Source organism: Thermobia domestica, chromosome 6, assembly GCF_964235325.1.
Source record: "Thermobia domestica chromosome 6, izTheDome1.hap1.1, whole genome shotgun sequence".
In the NCBI taxonomy this organism is placed as follows: Eukaryota; Metazoa; Arthropoda; class Insecta; order Zygentoma; family Lepismatidae; genus Thermobia; species Thermobia domestica.
In genome coordinates this window covers 152894119-152913774 of record NC_137459.1, presented here as the reverse complement: position 1 = coordinate 152913774, position 19656 = coordinate 152894119, and the positions used below count along the sequence as shown (strand labels likewise).

At 34.3% G+C, this 19656-nt stretch overlaps 1 protein-coding gene across 1 annotated transcript in view; it reads right to left on the bottom strand.

Moving 5' to 3' along the window:
- Positions 1–4843: 4843 nt before the first annotated feature.
- LOC145688274 (uncharacterized) overlaps positions 4844–19656 on the bottom strand; it is a 38730-nt gene continuing 23917 nt past the window's right edge. The window contains exons 17-27 of the mRNA XM_081762270.1: positions 18143–18326; positions 15497–15692; positions 14887–15119; positions 13924–14082; positions 13468–13596; positions 12611–12741; positions 8812–8908; positions 7419–7580; positions 6938–7034; positions 6245–6352; positions 4844–5296 (exon numbers count right to left, since the gene is read on the bottom strand). Coding sequence (XP_081618396.1) covers positions 5229–5296; positions 6245–6352; positions 6938–7034; positions 7419–7580; positions 8812–8908; positions 12611–12741; positions 13468–13596; positions 13924–14082; positions 14887–15119; positions 15497–15692; positions 18143–18326 — 1564 coding nt within the window. The 3' untranslated portion in view covers positions 4844–5228. The remainder of the gene's footprint in view (positions 5297–6244; positions 6353–6937; positions 7035–7418; positions 7581–8811; positions 8909–12610; positions 12742–13467; positions 13597–13923; positions 14083–14886; positions 15120–15496; positions 15693–18142; positions 18327–19656) is intronic.

Genomic DNA, 19656 nt, shown 5'->3' with positions numbered 1-19656 from the left:
ATGTAGCCAGAATGGAAGAAAGTAGGAACGCTTTCGAAGTTTTAACTGGAAACCCAATCGGGAAACGCCCATTAGGAAAATCTAGGCCCTAGCAGAAGTAGGAATACAGAGTAGAAACTGGATTGAAATGGATAAGGACAGAAGTCAATGAAGAGCTTTTGTGGCCATAGAGAAAGAGAGAGAGAGGGAGAGAATACATTTAAGTTAAGCACAAGTGCACAACAAACATGAGTGAGTGGTTATCTTTCGCGCTTCTATCGTGAAGTCCGGGATTCAATCCCGCATTCGACCATTTTGGCAAAAGTTTTTCTTAATTCCATCTGTGAATGTAGAGATAGTGCGTGTACTGTGAGTCCTGGCCGACTTACTTTCTAATCGTTTTTAAATCTTTGTTATTATTAATTACCAGCAGTGATGGATTTGCGAAGAGGGTTAGGGTGGGGATGTCTTTCGGATTGAAGCCTCTACTCCGATATTACGCAATTTCTAAAACAAACTAAATATTTGTTTTGCCTTTACTCATAAACTTCAAGCTGTCCTCAAATAAGAAATTAGGAATTTTAGAAAAACTAAGCATTAATAAGGAACCCTCCCAAAATACTTTTCTAAATCCGCCACTGATTATCAGTATAAAATGGTCTTCAAGGTTGTATCTGGAAGATTATAGTTGAATATACAAACGAAACGAAATATTTGTTATGCCTGTACTCATAAACTTAAGCTCCTCTTAAATAAAAGTTAGAAATTTTTAGAAAAACCAAACATTATTCAGAAAAAAAAACCTTCCAAATATTTTTCTAAATCCGATACTGATTATTTCTATCAAACGGTATTCAAGGTTGTGTCCGGAAGATTACTATTAAATCATTGCATAGCTACAGTATAACGGAAATGTGGAAGTACGCTCTGACAGATATAATGAAAAACGCACGCTCTGATTGATATATTGAAAAACATAAGTTTAATTATGTGCTAGAAGCTAGAGTACTACGCTCTAAGAAGTGAAACACGGATGACTAAAAAGAAATGATCTAGAGAAGAAAAAATGTCAATAATTCAGAAGTTAAAATCAAGTTAAATAGCTTCTAAAATTACCCACAAATACTACGTACTTTATTTTTATTTTAATTCATAAACCATGTGCTCCATCCATCATGATGGTGAATTCCAGAGCGAAATATGGCATTCAGATCATGAAATCTTATTTAACTTTAGAATATACTATAAGAAAGCTATTTAAATAGGAAAATCATGAAAATGAAAAAAGCCAAAATTTCCAAAATTCTCGTTTTTTTCCAAAAAAGCCGACTTTTTATGTGCAAAGAAACATCGATTCAAAAAAGCCGGCTTTTTTACATCTCTACATCACACACAATGCTTTTTTTTAAATACGTTCTTTCTTTCTTGTAATGTCCTATTCATATTTAATTTTATTAGTATATTTTTATAGTCCTTTTTATTTATTTTCTTTTTATTTTAATTCTTCTTCTTTTCACCAAATCCAGTCTTTAGTCAGACAATTTACAACATACACTGTCTATCCAAAAATTCAGTGGCGTATTCAGTAATTGCGGTATCACTGGACATAAAACAAGGTGAGATGTATGGCGAACTTTGAATTTCCTCAAGCTCCCACTCATCAATTAAAGAATCTATGGAAGTATCCATCTTTTTCAACTTGTGCTTGGACATCGGATACGGATGCGAAATACAAGGGCGAGAATCAGTTAAAATGATATCGCGTTCATACACTTTAAGGACGCATAAATCTTCGGTACTTACATCATTAAACTCTTTAAAATATTTTCTATATGAAGTATTAAAGAGAGTAAAATAATGTCAGTTGTTAAATAAATATTCCTTTAAATTCATTCTCCATGTCGTCAGCGAAATACTGGAACTCTTGTCTCCTGGGATTCTTCGTGCTGATCTATGACGGTACCTCTTCGAAGTTCTGGAGACTCCTGAAGAATAGAAACTGGACGTCTCGTCTGGATCTGAACCTTTGTCGTGTAGTCGGTACCTGTACTCTCTGATCACCACTAGTTGATTGCAATGCATTTGGAATAATGGCCAATCTCTCCTAAGATGTGGCTTCCAGATAAGTTGACCCATCTGCGAAGTGGATATCTGCACGTTGTTTGATGTCGACTCAATGGTACCATCGTCATTGTTAATCTGCCCCTAGACACTGCCTCCCACTTCATACATTGCTGAACCTATTATTAAACTAGCTGGATGAACCATATTCTCCTAACATCTGATCTTTCTCTAACAATGTTCCACTCGGAACGAAGCTAGTACAACGTTAACTCCAGATCTGTAACTTTTGTTCTTCCCCATATCATTTGTACGAGTTGGTATAGTAGCTGGGCAAAATCCCCTGGAAAAAACTCAAGGAAAGGCGGTTTCTGGGAGGGGAACCTAGATGTCTGCAATCCACTAATTTTACTAATATTAAGTTTTTCAAATAGGGAAGTTTCGTTTCTAATACTTATATGAGCGAAGTTGTCATTTAGAAAAGATAATTCTATCAATAGTTTAATAATGGAATGTTGAATAACTCCAAACCATGTGATGAAACACACACCATTTATGAAAAATTTCAGTTCAACCATCTGGTGCGTATTCACACTTTCATTATCCAGAGAACAAATTGAATAGTTCACTAATTTAATTCGTGGACATTTTTGAAGTACTTTCTCTAATAAGTGAGTTTCGCATAAATGCAATGTTTAACCAGTGCCAATTACTGCAGGGTATAAATTAAAACAAATAGAGATTGACATTCGGAACAAATAATTTGAATTTTCATTCTTCGAGGTCAATTTCATTGAACCACCCTGTATATAAGTTATCCTGTGTTTACACCTTTGCTAAGTATGTGTATTTAAGCCATATATGTTCCATCTTGTCCTTACTGACTGAATATAATTTCAACCTCCCTTCGGGATCGTTTGGTTAGTATTACTATTACTGTATTAAATTTTAATAATTTTATTATAATCGGGAGTACATTGACGATTCATTTCGTAATTTTCAGCAGTTTCCATAAATTCTTTCACAGTAAATTTGTTAAAAGTAAAAGATCCCATATCTCAGGTGCAACTAAATTATCAATTACATGACAAAATTCATGACTTGGCATATCTAACAAACGTTAAACTACTTCCTTTTCACGAATAAAGATTACAAGAGATTCATTTTCACCCATTACCCTATATTCTTCTATTATAAAATTCCATACTAACTAATGATGTAATAAATTCATCCAGAAGTGTTTTAAAAGTATATTGCCAATCTGAAGTAATAGTTAAAACACGCTGGATTTTTTCATGAATTCCACCTTTGCACTTAATTAAACATAATACAGAAATTACATAAGATTACGCTAGGTTCTGTTCTATATATTTTTTTAACAAAATCTCACATAATAATAAACCACTATTTTCACTTATTTCTGGTAATTCGCTAATCTGTAACTCCAATATTTAAGATTGCTTTCAGAAAATATTTTTGTATAGTTACAGGTAATGGCATGTTTATTGAAACCAAATAAAGGACGAGGTTGTGGTACCACAGGCATAATATCGGCGAATTCAAACAATTTCGTAATTTCAATATTCTGCATGGATCCGCAGTCACCACCGTTGGGCACGTCGTCAAACTAAACCCAAAAAAGCAACAAGAATCTGACTGCTTCCCCATAATATAGCGTTTGATATTGGATTGTTTGGATGAAGAAGTGCTATCCAATGTTAAAAAGTGGCTTTAGTCACATGTGCATTTTGTTTTGTTCCTCTGTTCCACTTTGCTTTGACCAGTTTATTCAAATCCCACACCTGGACTTTGAGGACTGAGTAGCGGCGCAACATCAGCAGGTCAGTAGAAAAGTTTGTTATTCAGATGTTATTCAGATAGCATAATTATTTTAAGCAGAGGGAAATATAACAACCGGTACCGACATTGCAATATATATATATATATATATATATATATATATATATATATATATATATATATATATATATATATATATATATATATATATACATTTGTTTCCTGCCGTTACCAAAGTTCCTCTCTTACACCTCGCGTAGATGATCATTCAAATAACTATGGTGGTAAGACACGCAGCTTTGTATGAGAATAGATGATGCCATTGTTTTTCAGATGAGTGGTTTTATTTATTTATTTAACAATCACCAGATACAGTTCACAAGCCATTTTATACTGGATATATAACAACAACAACACAATGAAGAGGATTTGGGAAGGTATTGGCCAGGGCCTGTTTTAGTAGGTACCATCCCGGCAGTTGCCTGGTAGGACTGAGGGGAAACCCTGGAAAACCCTAGTCAGGATGGTCGGCAGCAGGAATTACCACTTGGGCTAATTTGCTTCCTTTATATTCTAAGCACACTTTCCTGTGGTTCTGAGTGCTCGAGGTCATGCAAATCCCTTCTGGAAATAATTTTCCAAGAAAATCTAGTCATGCACATAGGTTTACTTCCATATTATAAACACTGTAAGCAATAGCTTGAACTAATTTCTATCACTATTTATTTATATTCAAGACCTTTATCACAATTATTGTTCTATGGTACACAACAGTAACAACGGCTTGGGTAGAGGATAATACGTTAGAATAAATATTTACAGACGCTTGTACTGACTCCATTACCATGATTTTTTCTGATTTCCTTCTTGTGTTTTCTCTTTTAACAGATAGGTCTGGCCACATATGCTGTTCCTTTTATATTTCCATAAAGAAATATCTAGAACATGAATTGGTAGTGATGATGTTAGAAACCTCTTATGTCTTGCAATAATAATTCAAATATTGGTTGAAATTTTCAATTTATTCATACTTCAGTTTAAATTTATTACAGTAAACCATCTACAGAAAGATCAATTTTGTTACATGAATGTTCAAATTAACAATTGCTCAAAAATTCAACATAGTCAAGTGTATATTTTAGTTCACCATTACCAATTTCAGTTAACCACCACTAAAAAAATACTGTTGCTTAATTATAATCCTATAATAACCAACTCTAAAACATTCTTGATAAATGAACATTATAGTTAACAATCATCGATATATGAATTTATGGAATGAATTTTATCGTTTACCGACACCAAATAAGTGAATTATCATTTTTCAGTTTTGAAATGCTCTTTTTTTCTCTTCATGATGCTTTCCAGCCTCTTTAGCAGTACAAATCTTAAATTAAGAATTGGCTTCTATCGGTTAAACTGGAGAGAAAAGTCCTTTCAGGGGTAGCTGGAGCCTCTGTAAAATTTAAAATCAGAGTTAGTATATTTTGTAACATCCATTTGCGACACTTTAGGCTAGTCGTAAGATTTCCTTGTAAGTCCCTACGTTTTCGATAATTTCTCCATGCAATGGAAAAAGACAGTATTTTTATAATAGCCTATTTAAATTTACGATTTTCTATTCAGAAATTATCTAATGTGAAGTTTTGCTTAAGTTGAATATGCAGAAGTTGGTATATAAACTGCTTATCGAAGATGAGCGAAAACTTGTTGCAGTTTCCAAAAATTACGCTTTAAAAAGAGGAAATGTGATAAGTTCTACAATGTTCGAAATTTTGGTTCTGTATTCATTAAGCTTTATAGTTTCCGTACAAAGAAAGAATTGGCATATCTGCAGGTAATAATAATCATCATAATTTACAAGAGTACGACTAAGGAAAGAAACTATTTTTCCGTAATGTTATATCTGAGTTAATCGATAGATAATACACATTTCTTATTTATTAAATATTATTTGCCAGGATAAATTAAGTATTAGGTCGTTCTATACTTCCCACACAAAATGTAATCAATTACGCACAAGAACATACAAAAAAATATCAAAATAACAAATTATCAGCAATTTTATTGAAAAGGATACGCATGAGTTTAACTTGTTACTAAATTGTTAGTGATCTGAGACTTTCATAAAACAATTACGACCGGAAACAACATGCTGGTATTGTTCAATATTCAGTATTCCCTTTTGCTGTTCCGAATGCTATTAATCTGAATAGAAATGTATATTAAGATGCCTCGTTAAACGCATGCGTCTTCTTCGTGGAAGACCGGCAGAAGGTCATCTACTTTGGATTTCTCACTAAGAAGCAGGTCCACGTCTCATATGGCGTCGGTGCTCAGAGAACCCAACTAAAATATATTACAAAAATTATTCAGTGAATTATAATATTACTGTAATACTTACTCATTGCAAACCAGCCAGGAGTTCCAGCATCTTTTCTTGCAGCATACAAAGCATTCTTGACAGCTAGGAATGCCACAATTGCCATGCAAAGTGAAGGTTCTCCAGTTGCTACGTACACAAAATAATAACATATAGAAATAAGTGAACAACTTACATGTAAATTACAAATAGTTTTCCTGTTTTCCTTTCATATATCTACAATTTGTTTCACTCATGACATACATTTCTGAACAGCACATAAAAGAGAGACGAAATTTAATCAACTAAATAATTTAGATAACATGCATATTTCTCACAAACATTATTTTAAAGTTTATGTGGTACCCGAATTTAAAGTGAAAACAAAAAACGTCTGTTTTACTGGTGAAATAAATATTATTGGGAAAATAACAATGCAAAGCTGAAAACTAAAATGAATGTTTCAACTTTCAGAAATGTTTTAAATGAGCTCTAATTTATAAATATTCTACATGTTTTCAGTTACCAATAAAAATGCCAAAACTTTAAATTTCCATACTAAAAATCATTAATGCAAACCTTAACTCAGATTTTTTTGCCATTAGTATTATTTTAGAAAAATATGTAATAAATTTAAGGAACAGGTTACAGGTGTAATTTATATCAATTGTTACGCAGTAGATTTGGAAATGTATTACCAGTGTTCATACTTACTCTTCTAGAATAAGTTCTCACCTTTAGATCCAAGAACACCATAGGGATTTATAGTATTTAGCGAGAAAGACACTCTATAATCTAGTGGAATGTCCTTGGCAGTAAATGGTTTGTATTCCTAGATAAAAAAAAAACAACACTGTCACTTTTACAATTGTTTAAAAATGTTTTTCAATGTCATTCTACTCAAACAAGCGTATTTCTAAATATATCAGTTTATCAAAACTGCAAGTAATAGTCAATACTATTGTAATTTAAAACCAATGTCACTACAGCTTCTATCTTAATGACATATCATTTTGTAATTAGTGAGTAAAAATACTGAATATTTCAAAAGTGATTACATATTTCTAAGCAGGCAAACTTGCTCCATCAATACATTAAATATTAACATTTTTTTTTAATTCGACATTATAAATTGGATACGATATATATAAATTCGAATACCATTAACGTATTGTAAGTATTTCAGTAACACTTGTAGACTTTCCATATAACTTACCCATGATCTATTTGTGAGTAACCTTCCAGTATCTGGATCGAAAATCAGTTCCTCATTAAGCCAATAGCTCATTCCCATTATAAATCCTCCTTCAACTTGACCGACATCAACAAGTGGACTCAAGCTTCTTCCAACATCCTCCAACAAGTCCGCACGAATAAGCTACAAAGTAATTAATTTGCATATTAATTTGAATTTTTAAAAAAAACGTATGTAAGAATATATTTTGCCTCACTTTTATATTTCCAAATTAAAGATTGTTGTAATTAAATTGCCTCAACAGTAAATGAAAGAAAAAATCAATATGATACGACAGTATACGGAACCTTGTGCTTTTTTTTGGTAGCCATTGTCAACTTTATATAGATATTCGTAAATGGTATTTACAGTTCGTTTATAACAATAATTCTTCACAAAACACTAAACAAATGTTGTACATCTGAGGATAGTTTCAAGCAAGACAGAACAGACTTTTCTGGAAACTTTAGTCACAAGAGATATGTCTTAGTATAGATAATCACTAAATTTGCCTAAGAGAAAACAACAGTGCTTTATGTTTAGTAATGAGATAGAAGAAAATGGATTATAAAAAGTTATTATAAATTCAGTTCGAGACTCATCTACTTTGGCTGATAAACAATTATTTATTTAGAACTTACGACTAAGTGGTTCATTCAATCTCAATGGTACGCATGGTCTCTAGAATTGTTTCGGAAGGAATGCAGCCTCACTGGTTTAGAAAGCCCAATAGGATGTAAGCTATTTTTTTATTATTGAGACTGTATTGGCATGTACCAAACTTCTCACAGTGCCCCTTCGCGGCCGCATGGATAATGTATATGCTTCTGTACAGGTGGTCCAAATTTCAGTTCCTGTTGTGTCTAGCATCGAATTTAAACACGAGTAGTTGTACGGAGGCACGGTGGTTCAGTGGTACAGCGTTGAACTCTTCTGCGAATAGTTCCTGGTTTGCTTGGATGCCATGTGGGTTCGTGATGGAAAACATCGTGTCTGTAAATACACTTGGGTTATCCCGTTTCTTCCCACATTATAAATTCACCAATTCTTTCATAATTATTCACTTTCATTAATCATCCGTCTCTTTCAGCGTACACGGCGTAATCGTGGGACGTAATAAAGAAAATTTTCATTTTTCCGCACAGTTATTCACATCTCACTTTAAATACTAACTCCTATTTCAGAGTGGCGTACCCAAAAAAGGCTTTCGTGTCCTAACCCCCTCATACTTGAGCAAAAGATTATGCAAAACTAACCATTACCATATTATGGTGTATACAAATACTTGAAATGATAAATTGTTAAACCGAGTACAAATTATAACTGTAAAATACAAATTTCAAATTATTTCTTGTTTGAGAAACGAGGCTCTTACATTGCGTTCTCCTGTTAGAATATCAACTTCTACTTCAACAACTGCTACTCCCCAGATGTCGTACGGTTTAACATCAACGTCTTTTCTTGCTGAGTACCTAAAAGTAAAATTACATCAAATTATGTATCTACTTAAACACATTGAACAAAATTCATAAACATTAACATACATACTCTTAGAGCCATTTTCCAATGATTCTCTTTACATGTGTAACATTGGAAGCTTAACAACATTGCAACTTATACTAAATTTTCCAATGAATTTATAGAATCATGAAGTTTCTAAATATTGTGTCATCTTCACACACTCATCAGTAAAATTTAGACATCGGAAAAAATAATAAGTTATCTGTGTGCCATCTCAAACAGAAACATTTACATTATAACTTCAGATGCAAACAACGCAAGACTTGGAAATATTTCTTGCGAGTTCGCATAAGTGAATATTTATCAAAATTCCAAATTTATTGAGCATTACAAAATTGGAAACATCAACAATATTTCTTTTGCCTAAATTCTAAATTAAAATAATAATGGAAATTATGATTGGAAACCGAGTGAAAAAAAGTGATATATCACAAATTCAAAATTTTGGTAAACTAATTCGTATAGCCTTCTTTCGGCCTCAAACACAAATCAAAATAAGATTTGCGAGTAAAGAATTACTTGAACACGAGAATTCACTTCGAGAATGGCCTGAATCAAGGGGATGCGTTATCGTCATTATTATTCAATTTTCCTCTGGAATACTCCATATCAAAAATTAAAGATAGCAACCAGGTTTCGACTTGAATGGCACTCACCAGGTCGTAGCTCATGATGATTATGATAATCTGATAGGGGATTATATGATGAGATTAGAATAAAATATAGAGGTTTTATTAAACGCCTGCAATCACATAGGTGTAGAGGTAACTGTGGAGAAAAATAATACATGGACATTTGCCATAACCACAATACTGCAAATTATGAATACCTTAAAATATCAAGTAATATGTTCGACAAAGAGGATATTAAGAGATCTGGGTCAACGTTAACAGGTAAAGCCTACAACGGAATTAATTGTCAACTGAAAGCAGGGAATTCGTGTTTTTATTTGTCTTTGTGAATTCTGAAAAGAATTTGAAGCTTACCATATATAAAAGTATATTTTTCCTGTTGTGTTGTATGGTTCCGAGACATGGTCTATAACTTTCAGGGAAGAAAGGAAACTAAAAGTGTTTGAAAATAAAATCCCGAGACTAATATTCGGATTAATAAGGGAGATGGAAATGGGAAATGGTGGAAACTCTATAACAAGGACATACACAATTTTTACTGCCTACCTAACATTGGTAGGATCATTAAGTCTAGGAGGCTCAGGTATGCAGGTCATGTAGCCGGGATGGAGTAAAGTAGGAACGTTTTCAAAATTTCAACTGGAATCCAAATTATATAAAAATTAATAAAAGGAAAACATTAGAAACACCTAGGTGCATATAGGAAGAGAATATTGGGATCGAAATAGAAGAAATAGGAAAACAAAGAAGAAACTGAATCCTGTTGGCTACAGACAGAAGTCAACGGACAGCTTTTGTAATTTCAGCATTGAATCTTAGGGATCGGTAGGCCATAGACTTAATTAGTTAGTTAGAGTAAGCAAAAGTAACAGAATCATTTATATTATGTATCATGCTATATGTAATCGCCTTCTTCAGATTTTGTTTTCATTTGACTTCTAACCCATTTGCTGGTGTTACATTACTTACATTTGTATAAATAAACTAATTAACTATATGGCCTATAGAACTCGGAGGTTCAATGCCGCGTTCACAAAAGCTCTCCACTGACTTCTATCCTTAGCCAACTGGATAAGTTTCTATTTTCTATTACTTTTTCTGCGAGATTCATGTTAATATTGTCCTCCCATCTGCGCTTAGGTCTTCCTAATTATCGTCTTCCGGTTGGTTTTCCAGTTAAAACTTTAAAAGCGTTTCTACTTTCTTCCATCCTGGCTACCTGACCTGCCCACCTGAGCCTCCTAGACTTGATTACCTTAACAATGTTGGTAAACCGTATAAATTATGTAGTTCCTCGTTATGAAGTTTCCGCCATTTCCTATTCCCGTTTCAATTGGGTCCGAATATTTGTCTCAGGATCTTGTTCTCAAATACTTTCAATTTATTTATGTTCTTCCCTCAAAGTAAGTGATCATGTTTTGCAACCATACAGAACAACGGGCATGGTTGTCGTTTTATATACTTTCAGCTTCAAATTCCTCGACAGAATTCGCGACGACAAGAGATTTTAAACTGAATAATAACACGAATTCCCTGCTTTTAGTCGACATTTAATTTCTTCGTGAATATAATTTTCGTCTGTTAATATTGATTCTAGATATATGAAAGTATGCACCTTATCAAAAGTATTGTTCGATATTTTAAAGCATCCATAATTTGCCGTATTACGATCCCGACGAACTTCCATGTATTTAATTTTCTCTGCATTTACTTCTAAACCCATGTCCCTGCAAGCGTCTAATAATACCTCTGCATCTATTTCTTTTGTTTTCCTATCATCCCCTACTAAATTTACATTATCAGCGTACGGCATAACCTGGTGAACACCATTCAACTCTAGGTCCTGGTTGCTATCTTTGATTTTCGTTATAACGTATTCCAGAACAAAGTTGAACAATAATGGCGACACGCATCTCCTTATTTCAGGCCATTTTCGACGTGAAAGCTCGTGGACAAAAAAAAAGTTCCTACCCGAACTTTACTTTCGGATTCATTTAAACATATCTTAATTAATTTAATTAGGTTTTTTGGTATTTCAAATTCTATAAGAATGTTGTACAATATTTCTCTCCTAACCGAGTCGTAAGCCTTTCTAAAATCAATTAATAGTTGATGTACCTGAGTATTATATTCCCACTTTCTTCGAGTATTTGTCGAATGGTAAATATTAGGTCAATATTTGATCGATTTCATCGAAATCCACATTGATAATCTCCAATCCAATCTGCGTATAAGGTCAATCTCGCTAATAGAATGTTTGAAAGGATTTTATAGGTGTTGACAAAAGAGAAATGATTCGATAATTATTACAGTCAGTTTTGTCGCCTTTCTTGTGAGTTGGAACAATTATTGATTCTTTCCACTCTTGAGGCAATTCTTCCTTGTTCCAGATAAGGAGAATGAGTTCGTGTATCTTGTTCCACAATTTTTTGCCTCCAGCTAAAATTAACTCAGCCAGAATTTCGTCTACACCTGGAAATTTGTGTTTCTTTCATTTATTTATAGCGATTTCTACTCACATTCGTTTACATTCTGGAATATACGGTTTTGCAGTGTGTATTTCCCTATCTTCACGCACATTAGTTTTTGGTTGCGTGTTAAGTGTAACTCATCAAAGAGATAATTCCGCCTATTTAAGATGCTACCTGTATAAACTCTAATTCGAATATCATATAAACGAAAATCGTATTTACGAATTTTATAATAATTTTTCTAACGTGGTTTCCAAATTACAAAACAGAGAACATATGTGACAAGTTATAGCTTACAAATAAAAATTATTCGTATACAACACTGAATCTCACAATCCAATCATTACAAATTGTCTTTTATGCTTCAAACATTTATAGATACGCAGAAAAACTTCAACATATGTCCTATCCAACTATATGATTTAAGATGCACACGCAACTTCGTAAATATCGTACAAAATAAATTGTTGGTACACAAATTTAAAAATAGTAGAGCATAAGTTAAATTTTATCAGCGCGAATGTTCATTAAAACGTAAATAATCGCTTACGTGTATTCAGCATGGAGATCAACTCCTTGATTGAAACATTCTTGAATGAGTTCTTGCCAGGTAGGGTTATCCATTTGTTCTTTTATCGGATTGATTCGGCTCAATAGTGTTTCACAACATTTCAAAGTAGCCTGAAAAAAATTGTTTAAGATCAAGATTTAACAAAGTATTTAGATATCTTCTTCAAGAATATCAATTACCATGGATAAGCATATGATAAATACTATTCCATAATACATTTCACAAAGGAAACACTTTTAGACCTTCATACCATATAGTTGTATTAGTTTATATTTGAGACTTCTAGCATCAAAATCAGCAACATCCATTTCACTTAGTTTCGAGTAATCTCGCAAAACGTCCAGTGAAGCTCCATATACACGCGTACAAAGTTCCATATTTGATTTTTTTTTAGTATGAAATATTAAGCTTTTAAATAAAATTCTGTTTCCGTGGAATTCCTTATAACAAGCGATACATAACTCAATTTCCGTAAGGGGCCGCGGTGGCTCAGTGGTAGAGCGTTCACCTCTGGTGCTTGGGGTCCCGGGTTCGATCCCAGCCCTCGCCAAGTGAACTTTGTGGTGGACAAACACCGTGTGCGTGGGTTTTCTCGGGGTTCTCCCGTTTCCTCCCACTTTCTTCATTCCACCATTTCATTCATTACTCATCATCACCGTCTCCTTTAGCCTAACCGGCATAAGCGTGGGACGTAAAACTCAAAGATTTCATTTCATTTTTCAATTTCCGTAAAAGAAAATGGATTTGGCGACTTTTGATACTAGGCGCCTCATTTGAAAGATTCGTAAAATTCATATTAATTAATATTTTCAAAGTAAAGTAAATTGTATACTTACATAAGAGCACAGATCACCAGTAAGGCTTCCGGATGACACAGAGCCATTTGGTGATATAAAATTGTAAGCGGGCTTGATGTTAACCATATCCAGTGGGATTCCAAGAGCATGGGCACAAACTTGAGCTACCTAAGGAAATATAATAGATCAGGTGTTTAATACATACTATGTATATTTTCTTTAAATAAAAAGAAGCCTTTTTTACTGGGGATAGAGTAATGCATTTGAAAAGGTTGGATTTTTAAAATCAAAAATAAGTCTGAGCGAACAAACTGACAATAGAATAGGTCGAGATGGATAAAAAATTCAGATATTTCAACTCTTGTAATTTATCAAAGTAAAATTTTAATATGAGGTTCGCGTCAGTTGGGTCAAACTTTGCTTTGAGTTCAAGATCTCAGTTTTTTAAAGTACGTTAAACCGGTTTGTGTATCTTCAAGAAGCTTAAATATTTACTTTGGTATTTGTTCCTTGTCCAAATTCAATTCCTCCATGTGATACTGCTACTGTTCCATCATCATGAAAAATGGATACCAAAGAGCTGTAATTCCCTGAATAGTCCAGCGGATATCGAATTGGAACCAAGGCAATTCCTCGCTTCTTCCAGCGGTTGGCCTAGAAAAGAAAAACGAAATTTTTTGCTTGTTGAAGTTTCAGAGGTATCCATAATAATATATTACTGAAATAGCGAAATACACAGCCAGCTTCCCTCATGACAATCCTTGTAATCTTGTTGCTTAATTTACTTGTAGATTTATATATACACACTACAATCAAACTAGGAGGAAAACTTTCTTATCGAAACTCAAAGAACATTTTGAACGGTTTCATTTCATTCTTGTGGGAGATCAATTAAATTGATGAAATATATCACACCATATTTATTTTCAACATCTATCACCATGTCATATAAATTATTCAACTTAATTATAATCTTATTTCTTGTTCAACTCTATGGACATAAGCAACAGCTTTTCATTTCAAGGCACCCTAATCGCACCCACTGATAGAACATTGGTACATTTTCATTTAAAAAAAAAAAACGAAAAAGAGGAATGAATACAATGTATACGTATCTGTTTGTTAGAATCATACCTACGAATAAAGACACAGAAGTTAATAGAGATACATATCTATTAATTCAAATTCTTATCGTAAGAATTTTAAGTCATTCTCTACATAAAAAAAATCAAGTGTAATTATTGCTGTGCTATGAAAATTATAAATAATGTAATTGAAGGAAAAGGAACTTTTATTCTTGACTATTCCATCTCAATCTATTTGGATTCAACGACATTGCCATTAAAAAGAAACTAGAAAATAAATAATTGTCAAAGTAGAAGAATTTTCATCTGAGTCATAAATTTGTATGTAGCCTTAACTAGGAAATAAAACAACTAAGTGTCTGTAGATACGTACAGCATTGAATGCATCAATACTCTCCTTTCTTGCATCATAATTTGATGATGTTTTTATTTGTTCAATCATTTGTGGGATGGGACTTTCATCTCGGAGGGAGTATCTAGGTCCAGCCACCATCTCAGATGTTGTAGTCAGTACATTAGCGAGCCTCACATCAGTTGGGTCTAGATTGAGAGCAACAGCCACGTGGTCCATAATGACCTCAATGTTGGCAATACCCTCTGTCGTACCTGGAATTTATATCACCAATATGTGCAAAATAATTAGAACATTGATGGTTCGACAAACATTATTATTATTATTATTATTATTATTATTATTATTATTATTACACTTGAATTATATAAATAAGAAAATATGTAATTCTATAATGTTACTAAATATGAATACAATGTATTAAACAGAAATGTTTGATGCGTAACATTTATGCAAAAGATAAAATTGAAATAATTATTTTAATTACTCTCTTGACATCACTATAGAAGGTTCTAATATTATCATTATAAAGAAGTACCACTAAAAACATTATTGTTCTAAACTATATAAACAAATGTGTTTAAAAAACTTTCATCAAAGGAGTAACTAAAATTTCGAGAAATGAACATACCAGGTGATCTGCATGGTGTGTTTTGAGGTTTGTCTGTAAGGACAGTAGAACCAGTAATTTCCCAACTTGCGGCATCATACATATTTTGAAATAACCTCTTTGCTTGGGTTATTGTAGGCTCGTTGTCAGTCCATCCTACTTCATCATACAACTTAGCTGATACGTATTCAAGTTTACCATTTTCAGACACTCCTACCTAATAAAAATATCAAGCATCAAAACGTTTATGACGATATTTGGATAATGGGATGAAAACGTATGCACACAAGCATATGCTAAATACTTCATTAGGATTTTTTTTTATATGAGAGCCTCGAGGAAACACAACAGTATGTAACGTTTTCTAGCTTACGAGTTACTAGACAATAAAGTTATACATATCGTCGGCGGCAATTCAAAACCTGCTATGTGCATTTTGCAGGAGAAGCGAAAAACAGTATCCTGGTTAGCTTTTTGGCTTTATAAAAGTGATGTTATAAGTAATATTTGATGCTGCACGTAACTGGTACCTTCTCAAGTTACTTGAGAAGGTACCAGTTACGTGCAGCATCAAATATTACTTATAACATCACTTTTATAAAGCCAAAAAGCTAACCAGGATACTGTTTTTCGCTTCTCCTGCAAAATGCACATAGCAGGTTTTGAATTGCCGCCGACGATATTCATGCATGGCAAATGTATTGGCTTGTGCCACATTTGCGAAATAAAATAACATGCATACTGTTGTTTTGTTTGATTCCAATCCATTCCACCTAATTACTCATTTCGTCGGAAGTGGCGCTTACCGTCGTGTTCGCACGAGCCTCTCATATATACTACTACCAATCTCTAGTAGAATGAACAATATAAATTCAAGAGAAAATACTAGATACGCATTTATACAGAGAAGCAGCTTACTTTTGATTTGAAAATTTCGAAACCATGGCAAATGCCAAAGTAACATATACAGTAAGTTAAATCACAACAATGAACAAATAAATAAAGAGATTTAAATACGTGGTTGAGACAGTCGTCGAACCCAACTAAGAAGTTCCCGTCGTTCAGTTTTAGCCGAGCCGAGCGAAGCAGAGCCTGTACCTGACCGAGCTAGGCCACCAAATATTCTTTACGAGGTCTTTATTCCTTACATATGGGTTATAAGCTCACTAGATCTTATTTACAACCAGCCAGTACTTATCTTGAAATACAGTATCATATACAAGTCGAGTCGAGCCTTTCCTTGCCCAAGTTCCGCTATCAAATCCATAGATTCTTATTCCTCGAACGATGGGTTACTTGCCCACCAAATTCCGTTCAGATTCGTACAGTAGCTACTCTGAAACGAAGTACGAGGGCAAGTCAAGAAAGACTTGGACTGATTTTTTTCCCGGCAGTTCTGTTAACGCTGGAGCTTCATAGTTTGGCATACAAGTAGGGTGGGTCTTGCTGTGCATATATATAAAATGTTGTTAAGGAATCATTGCATGTTTGGTAACCACGACTTTTTATTGCAGGTGATGTTCTGCGCCGCCTCTAGAAGTCGCCTGTAGAAGAAATGGAGTCATTACGAGATGAACAATTTGCAGCTATACGGTTCTGCTATCGCCTGGGGAAAAGTGCAACAGAAACTCTAGGAATGTTGAGAGCAGCCTACAAAGATGACGCTCTGCCACGAAGTACCGTGTTCTGGTGGTTCAAAGAGTTTAAAGAGGGCCGAATAACAATCACGAAAGCTGGTGGACCAGGTGTATCAGCGTCAGCTGTTACTGAGGTGAACATTAACACGGCAGCAGTCATTGTTAAAGAAGATCGACGCATCAGTATCGACGATCTGGCAGCCGCACTACGCATATCTCATGGCAGTGCCTTCAAAATTTTGCATGACCACCTCCGCATGAGCCGAGTGTATGCGCGATGGATTCCGCGACTCCTGACACCAGAGCAGAAGGCCGTTCGAGTGGAGACTTGCAGGGAGCTGTTGCAAAGGTTTGAGGATGGTGGAGACGCCTACCGCACCGTGCGACTTTTTTCTATTCTCTGCCCTAAAATCCAGACTGCGTGGACGCCGCTTCTCCGATAATTCCGAGGTTCTGAAGGCATCGGAGGCGGTTTTGAAGGACCTCTCAAAGAATGGCCTGCGACACGTGTTTGAGGACTGGAAGACTCGAATGAAAAAGTGCATTCAAATGGGCGGGGACTACTTTGAAAAGGATCATGTGCCTGTTGCTGAGTAATAATAAATTGCCTAGAAAAAATCAGTCCAAGTCTTTCTTGACTAGCCCTCGTACTTCATTCACGCCAAGCCGAGTTTGTGCCAGACCAAACCCGATCATTAAATATAGCGATCTTTATGTACTAGACAATAGCCTACCAGACTGCTAAATTTTGTTTATATCTGCCCAGTAGTTTCCGAGAAATAAAGTACCACATATACATATACATACACCTTGAATGAAAATATAATCTTCCGAATGCTTACACCGGGAGCTAATAAGTATTCGTTTACGAAGTGAATTGTAATGACTCGTCATGCGTTTCCCATGTGTAGTGTAATCTAAAAACTTGTTATATTTTAATATGTCTAAAATCGCAACAAAAGTATCAATGATAATTAGACATTAATACACGTAAATGTAAGGCTAAAAACATTCAATAATAAATGCTCACTTCATATTGATTGTAGTATGGATGACGTTTTCCAATTGCCTGCATATTTATTGTCTGTGGTAGAGCAAGTCGAACAGGTCGATTTAGTGCTGAGGCAGCAACGGCAGATGCGCAAGCAACCAAACTGGCTCTACTAATTTTACATCCAAAAGCAGCTCCCAGTCGCTTCACACTCATATTAATCCTGTAAAAGAATAACAATAATATTAGAATTAGAAACATTAAGTATATATTGTTATTTATTCAACTATTTTCTTTTTCTATGATACGTGATATAGTGGTACAAAGTACCAGAAATGAGGACTTTCACCTGTTCATTTTGCTAAAATTTAGTCCCTATTTGTTTTGTATATCCCTTTGGGGATCCTATGGTACAATTTGTACCATACGGGTGTTTCATGGTACATTGCGTTATAACTCTTCTATTTGAGCTTTTTCGTCCGTTTTTTTTTTGTTTGTTTGTTTTTTGTTTTTCAAGTCCAGAGGCATTGTAGAAGACATTACGTATGGTTTCACACCTTCCTGCGTCCAGACACAGGAGGTGATGACATCATAATTTTAAAATATATTTTCACTTATGAAGCCTATGTTCATGATTTTTTGCCGGGCTTATTTTTGCACGTAGAAGATCGAAATTTTGCACAAGCATTCAATCCACCGAGTAGTATTTACCAGAATCTTTTCTCAGATTTCTGCTTTGAAACAGGAGGGAATCCAGAGGGGCAAAAGGTTGAAAAAAGGGATATTTTAACCCCAAAAATCTATTTTTCGGCATTTTCCCACCTTAGATACATGATGGAGACACGTGAGTCATACCGTCTGAAAGGCAGTTCTATTCTGAAGAAAATGATGTGCAAACCATGATCCTAGGGTAATTAGGGATGTCTCAGGAAATTTTTACAAAATATCCCTCTGTATACGGGAATATGGTACATTATATATTTTATATAATATATATTTTTTGGCGGATTATATATTTTTTGGCGGGCTTATTTTTGCATGTAGAAGATTGGAATTGTACACAAACATTCACCCTACCTAGTAGTATTTATCAGATTTTTTCAGATCTCTGCGTTAAAACAGGGGGGCCCAGAGGGGCTAAAAGTAGAAAAAAGGGATATTTTTACCCAAAAATGTGCGTTTTTCGTCATTTTCCCGCATTAGATATATGACGGAGACACTTGAGTCATACCGTCTGAAACGCAGTTCTATTCTGAAGAGAATGATGTGCAAACCATGACCCTAGGGTAATTAGAGATGTGTCAGGGAATTTTTATCAAAATATACTTCTGCATAGGGGAATATGGGGCATTTTCTGATTTTTTTGGCGGGCTTATTTTTGCACGTAGAAGATTGAAATTGTGCGCAAACATTCAGACCACCGAGTAGTATTTACCAGATTTTTTTCGGATTTCTGCGTTAAAACAGGGGGGTCCAGAGGGGCTAAAAGTTGAAAAAAGGGATATTTTACCCTAAAAATCCCGTTTTCGTAATTTTCCCGCCTTAGATACATG